The sequence below is a fragment of the Eubalaena glacialis genome, chromosome 14, assembly GCF_028564815.1.
Source record: "Eubalaena glacialis isolate mEubGla1 chromosome 14, mEubGla1.1.hap2.+ XY, whole genome shotgun sequence".
NCBI classification, from domain to species: Eukaryota; Metazoa; Chordata; class Mammalia; order Artiodactyla; family Balaenidae; genus Eubalaena; species Eubalaena glacialis.
Window position 1 is genome coordinate 6,775,373 of NC_083729.1, and position 22,031 is coordinate 6,797,403.

At 44.8% G+C, this 22,031-nt stretch overlaps 1 protein-coding gene across 2 annotated transcripts in view; it reads right to left on the minus strand.

Moving 5' to 3' along the window:
* ADAM17 (ADAM metallopeptidase domain 17) overlaps positions 1–22,031 on the minus strand; it is a 57,949-nt gene that overhangs the window by 2,086 nt on the left and 33,832 nt on the right. For both annotated transcript variants that reach the window (XM_061168464.1, XM_061168465.1), the window contains 8 exons: positions 21,626–21,778; positions 16,952–17,151; positions 15,830–15,933; positions 5,301–5,435; positions 3,797–3,927; positions 2,959–3,037; positions 2,115–2,203; positions 304–354 (listed from right to left, as the gene is read on the minus strand). In XM_061168464.1, the coding sequence (XP_061024447.1) occupies positions 304–354; positions 2,115–2,203; positions 2,959–3,037; positions 3,797–3,927; positions 5,301–5,435; positions 15,830–15,933; positions 16,952–17,151; positions 21,626–21,778 (942 nt within the window). The remainder of the gene's footprint in view (positions 1–303; positions 355–2,114; positions 2,204–2,958; positions 3,038–3,796; positions 3,928–5,300; positions 5,436–15,829; positions 15,934–16,951; positions 17,152–21,625; positions 21,779–22,031) is intronic.

The following is a 22,031-nucleotide window of genomic DNA, read 5'->3' on the forward strand; positions in this document are numbered from 1 at the left end:
CCCAGGACAGGAAGAGTTCTCTCAGTGTTAAACTAGGCCCGGGAGGAACAGCTAACCACTCGGCTGCGGGGAGGGCAGCGGTGCTCCTTTCACTCTCCATCCAAGCGACTAGCAGACGTTCACTGTCACTGTCACGAGAACTGACCTTAGCATCCAGCCTAGATCCCTCCTGCTACAACAGGACCTTCCAGCCAGAGAAGGCGCAGCTAGAAGGGCTGGTGGCTCTTGCCGGGGAGGCCAGTGAAGGTCTCTGCTTAGCAGGCCTCAAAATACAACCGAGAACGACTGGTGAGAGATACTTACACTGGGGTGGAACAGAGACAGAGATTCAAACTGCTTATCCAGTTTCTTATCCTAGAAAGAAGAGAAGAGCGGCGTCACTCCTGCGAACAGCTCCGTCAAGCGCCCCTTCCTCATGAGCCCCCCCTAATATCAGGGGAAGAACCAACTCAGAGCCTGCGGTGTGCAAAGTGGGAGCAGGCCGCGCAGAGGAGGGGGAACTTCGCACCCAAGCTCTAAGGGTTCTGCCCAAGTGTTTCCTCTGCACTTCAAGGAAATGTGTTTTTTGGCGTTAAGTAAGGAAACAGGCAAGGTTTAAGCGCTGGTTTCTGAGGCCCGGCCCCCCGGGCAGGAACACCTAGGGCGGCTCCGTGCGGCCCGCTCCGGGAGGCTGAGGGGCCTCGCCCGGTGCGGACCTCCCAGTGCCCCAGCCCGCCGGGGCCTCGTTACTCCTCCCGGCCGTGTCCAGGGTCGCTGGGGCCCAAGCTCTTGGCGGCGCCGGGCCTCGAGTGCCGACAGCACACCCTGCAGAAGGCTGGACACGTGGTCCGCCTCCGCCCTCGGTCCCTGCCCGGGGCTGACGCGTAACACGACGGCGCGCACGGCGCGGGCCGAGCGCGGGCCTGGCTTCCAGCCCGGCCGCCCTGAACAGCCGCTGAGGTCAGAGACAAGCCACCGCCCGCCCTCCCGTCGGCAGCTCTGCGCAGAGATCAAGCGTCAGGACTCTCGGTCCACAGTCGTAACTCTCGCTGTAAACCATGCCGGTCTGACTCTCAGGTAAAAGCAGCCGTAATGGACGGCACCGTCGCCCATCTGTCAAAGCCTCCACCGCGTCCCCTTTAACACCGCTCCGCTTTAGCAGGGCTTCTCCTCGCGTCCGCAGGCTCGCCGCCCGAGAGAAGAGCCGTTCAGTGAGCGCGCAGCCGAGGGAAGGCACGGGGCCGTGAAGACCCGAGCGCTCGCCGTGCCGGAGCATCCCACATGCTCGCGGGAGGGCCCCGCGCAGGGGTTTCAGGGCCCAGGCCTGGAGGCCGGGCTCTGACGTCCTCGTCTCTACACAGCAGACAAATCCGCCTTTTCCCACAGAAGCAAGGAGAACGGATCTATAAGAAAATTTCTGGAGAAAGAAATTTTCGGGAAGAACAGGACCAGACCGCCCAGAGAAGCCTCTCGAGCCCCTTAAGCCCTCCCTGTGACAGCGCAGGAATAAAATCGTGTTTCTGTGGACGGCAGAAGGGTCTGACTTAGGCAAGTCGAGCTGCCCACAGGTCTTTCCTGGCCACTCGGCGCCCGTTTCAAACTCAAGCTTTATAAAGTGCCTGGAGTTTCTCAAAGCCCTATTCAACCGCTAACTGTTACTCATATTGAGCAACAAAGACGACGGCTCCCTCTCCGCACGTGGAAGCATCTGAGCGAGTGCCCCAGGCAACGCTGCCAAGACTGCAGACCAGATGGGGCAGCACGTCTGGAATGCTGCTGTTTGGCATCTGCTCTGCCACAGCAAAGTCAGCCTGGACACGCTCGTTTAGAAGCTTCACTCACCAGAGGTCCTGGACAAGCCCAGTTAACCAGGCTCCTGTGCTTAGAAGTATAAAACTCCTCAGAAATTATACATGAGAGCAAAACATCCGCACACAATAAGTGTAATTCTTTAAGAGACCATTAGTTAATCTTTTTACAAAAAATGCTCTCCCAGGGATAGCACCAAAAATGTCATTGGAAACAGCAGGTCAGATTTTTCTAAGAACAAATTTTTATCTTTTCCGAAGGTTACATGGTTAGAGTTGCTCAAAATTTTAATAAAATGTTTCATTAGTTAAAAACTGGTGACTTACCACACAATGGACCAGAATGCTGAAAGGAATCCAAAATATCAAGGAGAAAACCAGGACGGAACCTACGATGTTGTCTGCTAAAAACTTCCCTGTGAACAATTCCAAACAGTGAATGTCTTGACCAAGTACTTTAGAAACTGAAAATGCAACGTTCTTAGAGTATTGTCACGTGTCAAACGGCACAGACTGCTGGCGGGATATTACAACTGAGCCAGCACTGAGAAGCGTTTCTGTGCCACTTGCTCTACACCCAGCCGTCCCCCCCCACACAGGTGCTCTCCCCAGAATGGCCCCATGTGCTTGTGGAGAACAGATCACATCACAGGAGGGCCCACACAGTCCCCGGAGGGACCGTGCAGGGGACTCACCCTGGAGGAGGCTCCTGCTAGGAACGATGCTTGCGAAGACAACGCTGATGCTGTCTGGGTACCGTTGTTTTTGTGACTAAGCCCTAAATTATGAGCCCTAGAGGACACAGTGCATCCTTGCTTCTGCAAAGTCTGAGGCCCACTTTTAAATAAATGACTCATATCTAGCAGGATTCAGCTTTACAATCTATAGGACTGAAGGACACTTATGCTGTCACATGTTCATTTTTAGTAAAGAAGCCAGTATTTTTACTTCCCTTGTCTGAAAATTTGTGCATCCACACTACACAGGGGCAGACCTATAACGTGTCCTTTTTTTTTTTTTAGCCAACAAAGTCGTTTCAAAACAAAAGCGGTGACTATTTCCATCTTCTATTGCACGATTAGGGCCTATCAGTCTGAAACCACACTTTTCTAATGTCATCAGTGAAATCGGCTCAGTTCCAAGCAACCACCCACCCGGGGAAACCACGTACCGAAAGTATTGATGCTCAGCTTGTCAATGAACTCCCAGAACCGCTCAATGACATCCTGCACTCGCTTCTCACATTTGCCCTGTGAACAGAAAGCACCCGGCATTACCCCAGCGGCCACGCATTTAGAAGGAACATGGCTTCCTTCAAGTCAAACACATAATTAACATGAAAAGGGCTCCACTGAAACCAAACGGCCAGGAGAGCCATCTCTGACACACTGGAATGGGTACCTAAGAAGGTAGCATTCTCTGTCACTGACACTCCACAGTCAGTCCATTTTTATAAGTGAATTTAGAGCTACCGGAAGACAAAACTCAAGAAAACCGGTTTGTTAAAGATGGGCCAATTCCAGTAAGGACTGCACTGATCTCACACACACACTGCCAGAGAAGCCTCTCGAGCCCCTTAAGCCCTCTTCCGTGACAGCGCAGGAATAAAATCGTGTTTTGTGGACAGCAGAAGGGTCTGACTTAGGCGAGTCAAGCTGCCCGTAGGTCTTTCCTACCCACTCAGCACCCATTTCAAAATCAGAGCTTGCAATCCTGCAGAATTAGTGACTTTTATAATTAGCCCAGACCACCAAGTAAGTAGGACTCCCTGCCTCAAGCTCAACTTTACCACAAAGTCCCCCAGGCCCTGCCTAGTCTCCTGAGAGCACTTGGTCGTCTCCTCCGAGGTCACACGCACAGTACGTAACTAGACTCTCACCCAAGGACAACGGATAGACATGCCAGCATCGGTGCTCTGATTCCCTTCCATTTGCAAAACCCAGCATTTACAAAATAAAAACTTCACATCTGGCTGTTAGAGAAAAAGCTGTAGATAAATAAATACTCACATTCATGTCACAAAATCCTACTGTACAGGGCTTTCCCTTCCTCAAAAATAAGTTCTTCTGTTCGGCGTCGACATAGGGCAGGCAGCGGCCCGAGGGGTCCCTGCAGCACACCTTGCACGAGTTGTCGGTTTCTGAAACAGAGCAGAGCCTCTTAGACACGCGCTCTCCTCCTGCCTGTCCCCCTCCTACCCCGCTCCCGCAGGGAAGGAATCGCACTCATTTTTTATTCCAACAGCGAATATGATCCAGGTTTCACACCCCTCCCCTCCCCTCCCCCCGCCAAAGAGTAACTCCTGAGTTCAGGCTCCTCAGCCCTCAGAGAGGTAAAGCAAGGTAAAAACGATTTACACGGAAACGTTTCCTTTAAGAGATTAAAAGGCAGATTATTCTCTCTACTTCAAACCCTTCATAATGCTAAATGATTCCCTTCGTCCCAACGTTATTACACCGCGGGTTTCAATCCTTGGCTTCTCAGTTTCCAGCTCACTCTGGAAAGCCAAGGCTCCAGCGAGAGCCAAGCCACTGTGACAGAATTGCCGGCCTCGGGTGCAGATCTGAGTGACCCACCAGCGACAGGAGCACCGCAGCCTAAGCACAACCTCTCCCCTCCATGGACACCAACCTCCGGCAGCACATGGGGTATTTGGCACACGTACAAACGGCAGGAATGTCCAAAAGGTCAACGGGCCGTATAACTCGGGACAATCTTTACTTGACCTCTTAGGAAAAATTGAAATCAACCAGAACACAAAAACAGGCAAAACCACTTTAAAGGGAAAACAAAAACCTTTTCCTCATTCATTCACATATCAGGCATTTCCTGGGCATTTACTATGTGTGCTTCCAGGGCGCCCCAAGCCTCCTGCCGCTCACTGAATAAATCATCTGACGTTTACTGTGCGTTACCTTTCTTTATGTGTTATTCCACCTGGAAGAGCCACTTGCTCCACTGTGTGGATGGTAAGGGCCCAACCCAGGGGTTCTGACTTCCGGGATTTGTTTTGAAAGCAGCACAACTCTCTCTGGGGGGCGGGCGGGGAGCTCAGAGCCCAGCCCGTCCCTCAGGCCCTTCCTCAGACCCAAGGGTTCCAAAAACAGTGTGGGAATCTGAGGACGAGGGTCCCAGAGGCCATGGCTGAGCGGCCCCCGCCCCAGGCGTCTGGCAGGGAGCGGCGGCAGCTGGCCCAGCAGACATCCCGCCAGCGGGCGAGAGCCGGGACTGGCCCGCCCTGGGCGGCTCCTGAGCAGCCTCCGAGCTCGAGGCCGGCGGAACGCGGGAGGAGTGAGGACGGACCTCCAGCCACCCGCCCTCCCGCAGTCCCCTCTGGCCTCACCGCCGAGTGGCCTCACGGTCTGAAAACGCAGCCACGAGGGAGACGGACAGGACGGCTTCCACAGACAACCGTGGAAGGAGCGGGATCCGGATGCAGCGGTCTGTCTGCACACCGCCCACCGCTCCCCGCCCCTTCGCCCGCTGCAAGGATGGGCAGGGACATGTGCTCACCGTTACACGCGCAGGACTCCAGCCTCTGCTCCCGCTCGCAGAAGGGCACACACTTGCCGTCTTTACACTTGCCGAGATCCAAGCACACCGTGTCGTCAGCAGCATCGCCGGGAGGGGGGCACTCACTGCTGTTACCTGCAGCACGCACAGGGCACACGGGCCGCCGTGAGTCACGTGGCCCAGTTCCACGGGGCGGCCCGTGTCCCGGCAGCCAGGGAGCACCGAGGCCTGGCCACGCCGGGCACCGAGCTGCCCGCTCCACCCAGCGTCCACTCGGCCCCCGCGGCCTCGCCTCCGTCACTACTTACACGTGCCGGGCATTCTGCTTTTACCTTCGTATCGTGAAACGTAACATACGTGCAAAAGAATGTATATGTAGAAGAGATCTCTACTACTATCACCAGTAAAAGACACCTGTGTGCCCTCCCTTGACTAAGACGCAAACTCCCTAGGAAGGCACACAACCGTCCCCAAGCCACACGCCCGCTCCAACGGCCTCCCTTCAATTTACTGCATTTCTCTCTCCCCTCAGAACCTGACTGTATGCCACTCAGTACCCGCAATGTTCTTGTCTCCACTCTTTCAGGAGGACTGGCTGGGTCCTTCTCACCCTTCAGATTTTCTCTCCAAGACCTCCTTTCTCGGCCTTTCTCAGCCATCCCCGAGGACCCTGCCTCAGCTGGCTACCCCTCACCCCCGCCACGCTCTATCACTACACGCGCTCCTCTCCTTCACAGCACATGTTTTACAATTTACATCTATTCGATTATCTGTGGTTAGTTTCTGTTTCTTACCACCAGACTGGTAAGCTCCATGAGAGCAGAGACCAAAACTATTAATCAGTTATGTCCAATCCCTGTCACACTGTAGGTAAGCCACAAATATTTCTTAAATGAATCAATGATTCTTAAGGACAAAGAAAAGCCAACCAAGGATGTTAAATTCGAGAGAAAGGGTGGAACGAGTGACTCATTCTGGAAGATGAGAAGCACAAGCAGTTGAAAGGCAACGCCAACAGGGAAGAGACAACCTGCCGCATGAAAGCACCACAGGCCTGGCCTTTCCACTGAGGAATGGAGCCAATCAAAAGATTCGGACTGAAAGGTCTGTGAACTTAAAGGAATCTGCCCTGTTTCCTACAAAAGTAGCCTTTCATTAACTACCAAACATGTGAGACACTTGCTTAGGCTGCTACCTTTGCCTCTGGTTTTATAAAACCCGTTATGGGTGCTGGGCATTCAGAGTGTCAACAAGACTGTCTTATAGCAAACTCACTGCCACTGAAAGCAAGCTCTGGAAAAAGTACAGCAAGTTCAGTGAAGGTTTATACTCTGTATTGTCACCATATTTTTAGTATGTTATGCTGCCCTCAGCAGAGACATAAAAAATGCTTTAGAATATTTGTTGAACATCTGTTCTTAAAAGATTAAAATCAGAGTATAAAGCGCACAGGAAAATAATTAAAAACATAGCATCACCTATTTAACATGGTACTCAAAGTGGAGCACGCATCAAGATCCGCCAGTGGATGCTGCAGCAGAGTGCTGGGCCCTGCCCCCAGAGCCGCCAGCTGCAGGAGGCCCAGGGAGGGACTGAGCATTTCCCTTTCTAACAAGAGCCCAGGTGATGCTGCTGCTACTTTGTATAAAATACCAAGGGAACAAAAGGCTGTTTGAAAAGGAATATCTTTTTTTCAAATTGTTTTACTTACACTTATTTAAAGAAAACATCTTTCTATTATTACAATAAAGACAAACACTGAGCACAGCTAGAAAGTGTTTTTTAAAGACTGATTGAGATATTCAGCCTCCTGACATTTGCCAAACTAATGTGATGCTGACAGATCTCAGAATGTAAGAATCATAAGTAACATCTTATAAAATGCACATGTGAAAGCCGAAGGAAAAACCAAAATGAGATAAAACTTTGCATCCACTAAGATGGCTACAATCAAAAAGACAGGGGAATTCCCTAGCGGTCCAGTGGTTAGGACTCCACACTTCCACTGCAGAGGGCACGGGTTCGATCCCTGGTCGGGGAACTAAGATCCCGCATGCCACATGGTGCAGCCAAAAAAAAAAAAGACAGACAATAGCAAGTGTTGGTGAGGATGTGGAGAAACTGGAACCTTCACACATGCTGGTGGGAACGTAAAATGGTGCAGCCACTTGGAAAACAGCCTGGCAGTTCTTCAAAGGATTAAACAGAGTTACCGCCTGACCCACAATTCAACAACAGGATATATATATATACATAGGAGAAATAAAAACATAAGTCCACACAAAAACTTGCACACAGGAACTTCCCTGGTGGCACAGTGGTCAAGTATCCGCCTGCCAGTGCAGGGGACACGGGTTCGAGCCCTGGTCCGGGAAGATCCCACATGCCGCGGAGCAACAAAGCCCGTGCGTCACAACTACTGAGCCCACGTGCCACAACTACTGAAGCCCACGCACCTAGAGCCTGTGCTCTGCAACAAGAGAAGCCACCACAATGAGAAGCCCGCACACCACAACAAAGAGTAGCCGCCGCTTGCCAAAACTAGAGAAAGCCCTCGCGCAGCAACGAAGACCCAACGCAGCCAAAACTTTAATTAATTAATTAATTAAAAATTGGGTGCGTTCGTTTAAAAAAAGAAAACTTGCACACAAATCTGCATAGTATCATTATTCATAGCAGCCAAAAAGCAGCAACACTCCAAAATTCCTCAATTGATGAATGAATAAAAGAATGTGATATATCCATACAATGGAATGTTATTCAGCAATAAAAATAAATGAAGGACTGATTCATGCTACAACATGGATAAACCTTGAAAACATTATTGTGAGGGAAAGAAGCCCACATATTGTATGATTCCATTTATATGAAACATCCAGATTAGGCAAATCCACAGAGACAGAAAGTAGATTAGTGGTTATCTGGAACTGGGATGATGAGAAGACTCGAAATGATGGCTAAAGGGCACGGATTTCTTTCTGAGGTGATGGAAATTGACTGGTAGGTGGATGCACACATGTGAGTATACTAGAAACCACTGAACTTACACTTTAAATGGGCAGGTGGTATAATGTGTTAATTATATCTCAATAAAGCTGCTACAAAAATCAAACCAAGCAACCAAAGGGCACAGAAATTAGAAAAATACAAGATGGGATAGATACACCAGACAACAGGAACAAGAACAACAACAAACAGGTAGCAGACTGAATATTAAACAATTTAAGTTAAAACAGTGTATGTGTAACGGATTCACTTTGCTGTACACCTGTAACACAACATTGTAAATCAACTATACTCCAATAAAAATTTTTAAAAAAAAGTTAAAAGAAATCACAAGGGTCAAAAAAGAGCACTACATACTGATGAAGGAATAGCAGATCAAGAAGATGTAGAGAGGAGGATTAACCAAGATGGCGGAGTAGAAGGACGTGCTCTCACTCCCTCTTGCGAGAACATCAGAATCACAACTGGCTGCTGGACAATCATCGACAGGAAGACACTGGACTTCACCAAGGAGGATACCCCATGTCCAAGGACAGAGGAGAAGCCACAGTGAGACGGTAGGAGGGGTGCAATCAGAGTAAAATCAAATCCCATAACTGCTGGGTGGGTGACTCACAGACTGGCGAACACTTATACCACAGAAGTCCACCCACTGGAGTGAAGGTTCTGAGCCCCACGTCAGGCTTCCCAACCTGGGGGTCCGGCAACGGGAGGAGGAATTCATAGAGAATCAGACTTTGAAGCCTAGGGGGAAGTGATTGCAGGACTTCAACAGGACTGGGGGAAACAGAGACCCCACTCTTGGAGGGCGCACACAGAATGGTGTGTGCATCGGGACCCAGGGGAAGGAGCAGTGACCCTGGGGGAGACTGAACCAGACCTACCTGCTAGTGTTGAAGGGTCTCCTGCAGAGGCGGGGGCTGGCTCTGTTTCACCGTGGGGACAAGGACACTGGCAGCGGAGGTTCTGGGAAGTACTCCTTGGCGTGAGCCCTCCCAGAGTCTGCCATTAGCCCCACCAAAGAGCCCGGGTAGGCTCCAGTGTTGGGTTGCCTCAGGCAAAACAACCAACAGGGAGGGAACCCAGCCCCACCCATCAACAGTCAAGTGGATTAAAGTTTTACGGAGCTCTGACCTGACCGCCACAGCAACAGTCAGCTCTACCCACCTCCAGAGCCTCCCATCAAGCCTCTTAGATAGCCTCAACCACCAGAGGGCAGACAGCAGAAGCAAGAAAAACTACAATCCTGCAGCCTGTGGAACAAAAACCACATTTACAGAAGGATAGACAAGATGAAAAGGCAGAGGGCTATATACCAGATGAAGGAACAAGAAAAAACCCCAGAAAAACAACTAAATGAAGTGGAGATAGGCAACCTTCCAGAAAAAGAATTCAGAATAATGACAGTGAAGATGATCCAGGAACTCGGAATAAGAATGGAGGCAAAGATTGAGAAGATGCAAGAAATGATTAACAAAGACCTAGAAGAATTAAAGAACAAACAAACAGAGATGACCAATACAATAACTGAAATGAAAACTACACTAGAAGGAATCAATAGCAGAATAACTGAGGCAGAAGAACGGATAAGCGACCTGGAAGACAGAATGGTGGAATTCACTGCTGCGGAACAGACTAAAGAAAAAAGAATGAAAAGAAATGAAGACAGCCTAAGAGACCTCTGGGACAACATTAAACGCAACAACATTCGCATTATAGGGGTCCCAGAAGGAGAAGAGAGAGAGAAAGGACCAGAGAAAATATTTGAAGAGATTATAGTCGAAAACTTCCCTAACATGGGAAAGGAAATAGCCACCCAAGTCCAGGAAGCGCAGAGAGTCCCATACAGGATAAACCCAAGGAGAAACACGCCGAGACACACAGTAATCAAATTGGCAAAAATTAAAGACAAAGAAAAATTATTGAAAGCAGCAAGGGAAAAATGACAAATAACATACAAGGGAACTCCCATAAGGTTAACAGCTGATTTCTCAGCAGAAACTCTACAAGCCAGTAGGGAGTGGCATGATATACTTAAAGTGATGAAAGGGAAGAACCTACAACCAAGATTACTCTACCCAGCAAGGATCTCATTTAGATTTGATGGAGAAATCAAAAGCTTTACAGACAAGCAAAAGCTAAGAGAGTTCAGCACCACCAAACCAGCTCTACAACAAATGCTAAAGGCACTTCTCTAAGTGGGAAACACAGGAGAAGAAAAGGACCTACAAAAACAAACCCAAAACAATTAAGAAAATGGTCATAGGAACATACATATCGATAATCACCTTAAACGTGAATGGATTAAATGCTCCAACCAAAAGACACAGGCTTGCTGAATGGATACAAAAACAAGAACCATCTATATGCTGTCTACAAGAGACCCACTTTAGACCTAGGGACACATACAGACTGAAAGTGAGGGGATGGAAAAAGATATTCCATGCAAATGGAAATCAAAAGAAAGCTGGAGTAGCTATACTCATATCAGATAAAATAGACTTTAAAATAAAGAATGTTACAAGAGACAAGGAAGGACACTACATAATGATCAAGGGATCAATCCAAGAAGAAGATGTAACAATTATAAATATATATGCACCCAACATAGGAGCACCTCAATACATAAGGCAACTGCTAACAGCTATAAAAGAGGAAATTGACAGTAACACAATAATAGTGGGGGACTTTAACACCTCACTTACACCAATAGACAGATCATCCAAAATGAAAATAAATAAGGAAACAGAAGCTTTAAATGACACAATAGACCAGATAGATTTAACTTACATTTATAGGACATTCCATCCAAAAACAGCAGATTACACTTTCTTCTCAAGTGCGCACGGAACATTCTCCAGGATAGATCACATCTTGGGTCACAAATCAAGCCTCAGTAAATTTAAGAAAATTGAAATCATATCAAGCATCTTTTCTGACCACAATGCTATGAGATTAGAAATGAATTACAGGGAAAAAAACGTAAAAAACACAAACACATGGAGGCTCAACAATACATTACTAAATAACCAAGAGATGACTAAAGAAATCAAAGAGGAAATCAAAAAATACCTAGAGACAAATGACAATGAAAACACGACGACCCAAAACCTATGGGATGCAGCAAAAGCAGTTCTAAGAGGGAAGTTTATAGCTATACAAGCCTACCTAAAGAAACAAGAAAAATCTCAAGTAAACAATCTAACCGTACACCTAAAGAAACTAGAGAAAGAAGAACAAACAAAACCCAAAGTTAGCAGAAGGAAAGAAATCATAAAGCTCAGAGCGGAAATAAATGAAATAGAAACAAAGACAACAATAGCAAAGATCAATACAACTAAAAGCTGGTTCTTTGAGAAGATAAACAAAATTGATAAGCCATTAGCCAGACGCATCAAGAAAAAGAGGGAGAGGACTCAAATCAATAAAATCAGAAATGAAAAAGGAGAAGTTACAACAGACACCGCAGAAATACAAAGCATCCTAAGAGACTACTACGAGCAACTCTATGCCAATAAAATGGACACCCTGGAAGAAATGGACAAATTCTTAGAAAGGTATAACCTTCCAACACTAAACCAGGAAGAAACAGAAAATATGAACAGACCAATCACAAGAAATGAAATAGAAACTGTGATTAAAAATCTTCCAACAAACAAAAGTCCAGGACCAGATGGCTTCACAGGTGAATTCTATCAAACATTTAGAGAAGAGCTAACACCTTTCCTTCTCAAACTCTTCCAAAAAATTGCAGAGGAAGGAACACTCCCAAACTCATTCTATGAGGCCACCATCACCCTGATACCAAAACCAGACAAAGACACTACAAAAAAAGAAAATTACAGACCAATATCACTGATGAATATAGATGCAAAAATCCTCAACAAAATACTAGCAAACAGAATCCAACAACACATTAAAAGGCTCATACACCACGATCAAGTGGGATTTATCCCAGGGATGCAAGGATTCTTCAATATACGCAAATCAATCAATGTGATACACCATATTAACACATTGAAGAATAAAAACCATATGATCATCTCAATAGATGCAGAAAAAGCTTTTGACAAAATTCAACACCCATTTATGATAAAAACTATCCAGAAAGTGGGCATAGAGGGAACCTACCTCAACATAATAAAGGCCATATATGACAAACCCACAGCAAACGTCATTCTCAACGGTGAAAAACTGAAAGCATTTCCTCTAAGATCAGGAACAAGACAAGGATGTCCACTATCACCACTATTATTCAACATAGTTCTGGAAGTCCTAGCCATGGCAATCAGCGAAGAAAAAGAAATAAAAGGAATACAAATTGGAAAAGAAGAAGTAAAACTGTCACTGTTTGCAGATGACATGATACTATACATAGAGAATCCTAAAACTGCCACCAGAAAACTGCTAGAGCTAATTAATGAATTTGGTAAAGTTGCAGGATACAAAGTTAATGCACAGAAATCTCTTGCATTCCTATACACTAATGATGAAAAATACGAAAGAGAAATTATGGAAACACTCCCATTTACCATTGCAACAAAAAGAATAAAATATCTAGGAATAAACCTACCTAGGGAGACAAAAGACCTGTATGCAGAAAACTATAAGACACTGATGAAAGAAATTAAAGATGATACAAACAGATGGAGAGATATACCATGTTCTTGGATTGGAAGAATCAACATTGTGAAAATGACTCTACTACCCAAAGCAATCTACAGATTCAATGCAATCCCTATCAAATTACCAATGGCATTTTTTACGGAACTAGAACAAATCATCTTAAAATTTGTATGGAGACACAAAAGACCCCGAATAGCCAAAGCAGTCTTGAGGGAAAAAAACGAAGCTGGAGGAATCAGGCTCCCTGACTTCAGACTATACTACAAAGCTACAGTAATCAAGACAATATGGTACTGGCACAAAAACAGAAACATCAATCAATGGAACAAGATAGAAAGCCCAGAGATAAACCCACGCACCTATGGTCAACTAATCTATGACAAAGGAGGCAAAGATATACAATGGAGAAAAGACAGTCTCTTCAATAAATGGTGCTGGGAAAACTGGACAGCTACATGTAAAAGAATGAAATTAGAATACTCCCTAACACCATACACAAAAATAAACTCAAAATGGATTAGAGACCTAAATGTAAGACCAGACACTATAAAACTCTTAGAGGAAAACATAGGAAGAACACTCTTTGACATAAATCACAGCAAGATCTTTTTTGATCCACCTCCTAGAGTAATGGAAATAAAAACAAAAATAAACAAATGGGACCTAATGAAACTTCAAAGCTTTTGCACAGCAAAGGAAACCATAAACAAGACGAAAAGACAACCCTCAGAATGGGAGAAAATATTTGCAAACGAATCAACGGACAAAGGATTAATCTCCAAAATATATAAACAGCTCATTCAGCTCAATATTAAAGAAACAAACACCCCAATCCAAAAATGGGCAGAAGACCTAAATAGACATTTCTCCAAAGAAGACATACAGACGGCCACGAAGCACATGAAAAGATGCTCAACATCACTAATTATTAGAGAAATGCAAATCAAAACTACAATGAGGTATCACCTCACACCAGTTAGAATGGGCATCATCAGAAAATCTACAAACAACAGATGCTGGAGAGGGTGTGGAGAAAAGGGAACCCTCTTGCACTGTTGGTGGGAATGTAAATTGATACAGCCACTATGGAGAACAATATGGAGGTTCCTTAAAAAACTAAAAATAGAATTACCATATGACCCAGCAATCCCACTACTGGGCATATACCCAGAGAAAACCGTAATTCAAAAAGACACGTGCACCCAAATGTTCATAGCAGCACTATTTACAATAGCCAGGTCATGGAAGCAACCTAAATACCCATCAACAGACGAATGGATAAAGAAGTTGTGGTACATATATACAATGGAATATTACTCAGCCATAAAAAGGAACGAAATTGAGTCATTTGTTGAGACGTGGATGGATCTAGAGACTGTCATACAGAGTGAAGTAAGTCAGAAAGAGAAAAACAAATATCGTATATTAACGCATGTATGTGGAACCTAGAAAAATGGTACAGATGAACCGGGTTGCAGGGCAGAAGTTGAGACACAGATGTAGAGAACAAACGTATGGACACCAAGGGGGGAAAACTGCGGTGGGGTGGGGATGGTGGTGTGCTGAATTGGGCGACTGGGATTGACATGTATAAAGTGATGTGTATAAAATTGATGACTGATTAAAAAAAAAAAAAGAAGATGTAGAGAATATGTCCTATCATGTACCTAATAATATAGCTTGGAGATTTTTTAAAGGAACAACTAACAGAACTACAGGTAATATTGATAATCAATACAATCTCAAAATTAGCTCCAGATAAAGTCCTAAATGTAAAAGGTAAAATTATGAAGCTACAGAAGCAGTTGTGGAAAATATCTTTATAACTATCCACAACTCAAAAAAATAAATACACAAACAAAATGACAGATTTGATTCAAGTGAAAGATTTCAGTTCCAAAAAGGACAACAGATAGGAGGAAGGTATATGCAATGTTTAAACCAAATGGATTATCATAAAAGAACTCCTCCAAATCAATAATAGCAAAAATGAAATGCAATTTTTATAAATGGACCAAATAAATGAACTAGTTATTCACAAAAGGAGAAATCTAAATAGCTAACAAATATAAAGAATGTTCAAGAAAAATGTAAATAAGAAGAAATCACTTTATATTCATCAGACCAGCAAAAAAAATAAGACAGCTAGATAATACAGTGTGTCAGCAAGGACATCAGAATACAGGAACCTGGACCACTGACGGTGGCACTGACGAACCCGTTACTGCTGCTCTAGAGAACGCTGGAGTGCCTCCCTCCACGACTAAGCAATTCCACTCCTCCGTATGCACCCAGCAAGCTCTCAGAGCTCCCAAAGTAGATGTGTAAGGGTGTTCGGTGTAGTCCTATCTGAATTATGAGGAGATAAAGGCAATCCAAGCAGCTACTGCTTGGCGAACAGATTAAGTAAAATACAGTAAATCACAAGACTAAACACTCAGCAAGTGCCCAAAACAATGAACTAGATACAAAGATATAGATACACAGATAGAAATACAGGGCAATAGAAAACAGTTGTAAAAACATGGTATTGAGTTTTAAAAAAAATGATCTGAGGTATAGTATCATTTTGGCACGTTAAAAACACACATATACAGAAAATAAACACACTATCTTTCAAGGATATACACCTATCTAGGCAAATGTTAAACACGTTAAAGCAGATGCCTATGAGGGGAAGGAGAATGGAAGTGAATAAAAGGGAATAAACAACGAAGAGAAATAATCACGGGCCTTGCACAGACCAATGACAAGTGTGCTGAGATCAACTCAACTCTGCACATGAGGTAAAAAAAAAAAAAGGGCTATATTCATCTGAATGAAACACAATCTTGCTTTCCAACACACACATACCCGTTTGAGCAAATTATTCCAAGAGAACCAACGGGAGGACATACCTGTGCAGTAAGACACGCCTTTGCAAGTAGCATTAATAGCCTCTTGGCACTTCTTCTGGGCCGTCTCGAACTGACAGTTTTTACAGCAAGGACTGTTCCTATCACTAGAGAGGAAGAGCAGACAGTCCAAGTCAAAGGACAGCCCCACAGCACAGACTATGGTCATGCCACAGGGCCCTGAAATGGCAGGGCAGGGTCTCCTGGCTGGGTCACCCACTCCTGCACAGACCCCCAGGTGCTAGCACCACCTGCACATGGTCCATCTACCCTTCCTGATGCAGACTCAGGCAGCACAGTGGTCCAAAGTGACCCAGCTTTAAAACATCTTGGTGCCCTTGGTTTTCATTAACTTAATACAGTAATTAAAAAAAAAAAAAAAAGAACTTCCCTGGTGGTCCAGTGGTTAAGACTCCACACTCCCAACGCAGGGGGCATGGATTTGATCCCTGGTCAGGGAACTAAGATCCTGCATGTCGCATGGCGCAGCCAAAAAATTAAAAAAACAAAAAACAAAACAAAACAAAACAAAATACACAAGCCCACAAGGCAACAGTGGTCAAGAAACTAGTCAGCCCTATCAGTATTTACAATGTTAATATGCACTGTATACCGTTAAATCTGTTACCATAAATTAAAGTTTTCCCCTCTACTTCTAAGCCAGGCACTGGACGTTAAAAATGGAAACATAAGTACCTTCTAACTTGTAACCTGCTTCCTCCACAGTTTCTGGGATTAAACAGTATTCTTCAACACTATTTACAGTATAGATACACAATAATTAATTTATGTCCCAGGACTGTCATTTTGATTGTTTCCCATATTTTGTTATTATAAAAGAATGTAGCCACGAACATCCCTGCTAAATCATCTTTGTACATCTCTGTTTCCTTAGAAAAGATTCTTTGTACTATGGCATTGCTACAGCAGAGAGGATGCAAGATGGGGGATTTGTGATACAATGTCACGTTGCTTTCCAGAAAACATTTTTCTCGCTGTAAAGGGCAGAAGGGGTAAACACACACTTGCCAGACCCTCTGATAATTCTAGAGCCCCGCGCTTTCAGCCCGCTGTTGTGAAGACCCTTGTCAGACGCCCAACTCCACCCCGCGCCACGCTCCTCACCTGCACTGGACGCCGGGCCTCAGCGTGCAGTCACTGTTGCAGCAGGTGTCGTTGTTCAGGTACATGATGCCGGGGTCACACTCCTCCCCCTCGTCCACCCTGGAGTTCCCGCACACTTTGTTGCTGCGTTCTTGAAAACACTCCTGGGCCTTACTTTCAATGGTCTTATAGATGGACTGTTTACTGCAGTTTGAAAACATCTTAAGAGAAAAGAGGCCACATAGGACCCAAAATAACATAAAAATTCATTCCCAGGTGGTGTTTGTGCTTCTTTTCCAGGGACAAACTTTAACACAAAAGCCACAATCAGAACCACCTTGAAGGTATGTCAGGTTCACTGTCGCCTCTAAATGTCATTTGTATGGAATTGAGTCATGGCCCTCTGCAAGATGCTAAAAAGGTGACGTGAATGTGGTTAAGAGCCTAAAATTCTTCACAGGAAAGTAAGCTACACAAATGCTGAGACCAAACACCCCAGCCAGTCCGGCACGAGCAGAGAGTCACCAGACTCTAAGCCACCCCAGGCTCAGGCACAGGCCCCACTGCAGGGACACTGAGAACGGGGCACAGGCGGCCGTCTTCCTAGATGTAACGATCCAGGCCTGCAAAACAGGGTCTGCTCTGGTTTACCTCTTCATCTTTCCCTGAATATTTACATCAATGATCCATGTTTAAAGTGTTTAAATAGTTGAGCTTAGTAAGAGGCATATTATTACATATAGTCTATTAAAAGATTAAATTCCAAATTATTACCTAAACGTTTTCATGAGTCCCCAAGATCTTAAGTTTCTTTGAGTTTCTACAGTTGACCAGCATCTCAAAGGAAGCCTGAACCCTAGCTTGCCCACTTGGTGTACAGAAACATGAAAATGACCTTCTAAATTTGGGCATTTTTACCTGAAGCTCTAAAATGGAGTCCATTTCCCAAACCATCTGAAATTATCAAGAAAAGCAGAACAAGACTTGGGTAAAACTCAGCGTGGGTACTTCTAGAGGTAGGGCCGCCACAGTTTGCAAATGGCTAAAATGGCTTCACTTTCAGCCCAGACAAAGGCCATGAGACCCCTGAGGAGCAGAGAGCACAGGACCCTCATGAAATAGTATAAAATATACACTGGTCTCTGGCCCCAGTTCCTGGCACAGAGCTCCTGAAGCCCCTGTAATCTCCTGGGTCAAAATGGGAGTGTCTTTTGTTGTAATGAGCCGACCTGGAGTGGGCTCCTTGGTGGCTCCTGGATGGGGGCTGGTCACCAAAATGACCAAGCCACCATGAGAAGCTTTGAATTTTCAGCCCCGCCTTCCATTCTCTTTCGGAGGGACAAGGGCTTAAAACGGAGCTAAGGGCCGATCGTGCCTATGTGATGAAGCCTCCATAAAATCCCAAAAGTATAGGGTTCAGAGAGCTTAGGGGTTGGTGGACACATGGGGGTGCTGGGAGACGGGTGCACTCAGAGGCAGGGAAGCTCCATGCCCCTTCCCACATACCTCGCCTTATGCATCTCTTCCATCTGGATGCTCATCTGTATCCTTGATCACAGCCTTTTATCATAAACTGGCAAACGTGTTTCCCTGAGTTCTACGAGCCGCTCTGGGAAATTAACTGAACCCAAGGAGGGGGTCATTGGAACCCCCAATCTATAGCCAGTTGGTTAGAAGCACAGGCGATGACCTGGGCTTGTGAGTGGCATCTGGGGGTGTGAGGGGGGGAGTGCAGAATCAGGGCACTCTTATGGGACTGAGCCCTTAACCTTTGGGGTCTGATGCTATCTCCAGGAAGAGAGTGTCAGAACTGAGTTAACCCCAGCTGGCGTTGCAGGAAACAGCTTGGTGTAAAGAAAAACCTCCACGTCTGGTGACCAGAAGGGTCAGAAGTGAAGTGGGCTCTATGAATAGTAAAGTAGACACACAGGAAGAAACACACAATAGGGAAGAACTGGGTATTCCCTACACAGGAAGAAAAAACTGAATTGATTTTCCTTTTCAACCCTCCAAAGGTGACTGTGACCACTGAATCAGATACAAAAGGATTACTCTCCAAAAGACACTGAAGACCCCATCTCCCTAAACAGAAACACTAACTGGATTTTTTTTAAAGGATCTTCCAATGTATTTTTATAGTAAAGACATTTAAGGGGCCTGGTTAGTTCAGTCTAGGCCTGAGGCAGTTAGTATTTTGCTGCGTTTATTCACCAGCACTGCAGACTCATGAGCTCAGTTCTCCCAGTTCACTATGCGAGGCCAGGTCCTTATGAGTTCAAATTCACACTGAACCAATAAGAAGATCTCTTTGCTAATTTATCAGAGTCACACCCCCAAGCAGCTGGACCCCCAGACAGAGCTGAGGGAAAACTGACCACTTCACTCTCGCTTTTGTTGCCTCCACACTCCCCGAAGACCTCTGAGCCCTCTCTCTGTATCCTTACCACACCCCCCTTCTCCTCCCACCAATAAACTCTAATGCCGTCTGGCTTGTCTGGTGTAAGGTGCCAGGTCCTGTCTTTCTAGGTCGAGGAACCACCTTATTTTTGTCCTGGAGCCTTTTTTACCTAGTTAAAAACATTTTAAGGAATTAATTTTAATGACGGAATTAAAATGTGGACCAGAAGATGCCCAGTATCTCTTTACAAGGAGACTGCTACTTGGGTAAACCAAACTATTAAAGAAAATACACTTGGGACAAAATAAATAAATGGATAAAGTGTTCTTCGCTGATAGACTAGCAGCTCCAGAAATAAATGGCTCTGCCCAGCCTCCACTCTCATTAGCGAGTTCTTACAGGGATGTTCCAAGAGCCCACTGGGGAAGTCTCACTTAGGAAGAACTTGTAACAGGAAGAGTTAGCACCACGCATGCTCACTTGAACAGTCTGCAAAGTAAAACATTTTACCCCAAAGTACTGATGCCATCCTCATGACCAAGAAGCAGTGACTAACAACTAGAGCTGCACGGTCTAATACGGCAGCCACTAGCCATATGTGATTATTTAAATTTCTTTTTCCTTACCACATATTTCACACTTTTTATTACAGAAACGTTCAAGCATCTATAAAGTGGACAGAATGGATTCATGAATGCTCACATGGCCCCTCACCAGCTTCAGCAATTATCAACTCATGGCTTCGTGACTCACCTATATCCTCACCACTTTCCCTCTGTTCCCACACTGTTTTTTGTTGTTGTTGTTTGGGTTTTTTGCTGCTTTATTAAGGCATATTTTACATATCACAAAATTTACCAGTTTCAATTGTACAATTCAGTGATTTCTAGTAATTTTACCAAGTGATGAAACCATCACCATAAATCAGTTTTAGAACATTTTATCACCTCAGTAAGGTCCCTCAGATCCTTTTACAGGTAATGCCCATTCCCACCTCCAGCCCCAGGCAACCACTACTGAATTTAAATAAAACAGAATTTAAAATTCAGTTCCTTGGTCTCTCCAGCCACATTTCAAGGGCTTACTGGCCACACGGGGCTAGTGACTACTGTACTGGGTACAGCAGATAGTGTTTCCCCCATCACAGAACCTTCCAGTGAACAGTGCTGAACTATAATGTACATCATTAGAAAAAGAGAGACAACCTCTGAAAAAAGGAGAAAAATTCAATAGAGTATGTGATACAATGGAAGAACAGGCAAAACAGGTAGTTCCTCAGGCACAAGTTGTTCAGTGGAGGAAAAATAAAGCATAACAAGCAAAGAAAGAGAGGAACGGACTTCACACCTAACAGCCAAAGAAAACAAGATGCGACAAACAAAAAACATGACAAAAAAAACATGAGACCAGAATTTTAAAAGGCAGGGTCAGGGCCAGGGAAACACAACAGTAATCCTTTCCTCTAGCTCCTGGGTCAGGCTTTAAAAGGGGAGTCAGGACAAATAACTTGACCTTCCTTCCTGATTAGATGCAGATGGTTAGCCCATCCCCCAGCCCACTTTAATTCAGCACAAAACCACAATATTTTCCTCATGATGCCTCGTGCTGCTCAACTTCAAGTAAAAGGAAGAAGGACCAGACAGACATCTATGAACACTTTCAGTTCAGGCTCTACGAGTTAGTCATAGCCATTCTTAGGAAAGTCTCTGAAGCTGTTTACCATGTCCCAAGTCAATGAGTATTGTGTACTCCACCAGACACCCTCAAAAATCGTTCCTCTATTTACCTGACAAGTATTTATTATGTACCAGCTACCCTGAACAGGCACTGGAGACAGAGCTGGTAACCAGAAAGGCAAGGGTCCTACCCACAGGATGCTTACATCTGGCAAATTACATATTTTGTTGCAAAGGTTTATTAAAACGTGCATATTGTGAAGCAGTGTAGGGTTAACATGAATGACAAACTTGTAAATGAAATGAAAGGAAATTTTTAATTGAAAACCTGAGCCCACCAGATCCTGCAAACTAGGACTCCTCCAGTGCAAGCCATTATATTAAGTAAGTAATTTTCCACACAGCCCAAACCAACACATGATCTTCTTTGACAACAAACAGTCCAGATGAGCAGATTTAGATGGACCATGTTTCACTCTTAACACACACAACCAAGTTTCAAGGTACTTTGTAATCTGTAGTTCCATCCCTAGAATGGAAAGCTTTCCTGAGCTCTCATTATAATTAAACATAGCCTCTTTCTTTCCTAACCACATAAAAAAAGCTCCAAAAGATACATACCTTATTGTTGTCATGATCACCACTCACAGCTATGGGATACATAACATACTTTCCTCCCTGGTCCTCATTTGGGGCACATTCTGCTAGACCATCTGGATCGTGTTCTGCTCCAAAATTGTGCCCCAATTCATGAGTTGTAACGAGGTCAGCTTCCTGAAGGATCATGCAGAGAAAACATTATTTCCTAATACCTAAACATCACCTGCTTCGGCCAGTTGGGCCCTTCTGTCTTAAATGTTGGACTATGATTTCTTCTATCAATTATAGAAATTAAACAGAATTCATGGGATTTTATTTAATATTGTAAGTAGTATTATAAGGATGAATTTAAATCAATGTAAGAAAATATAACTTAAAAGATATACTGGAACACTCTTACTGAGGCACCCAACATTGGCCATTCCAA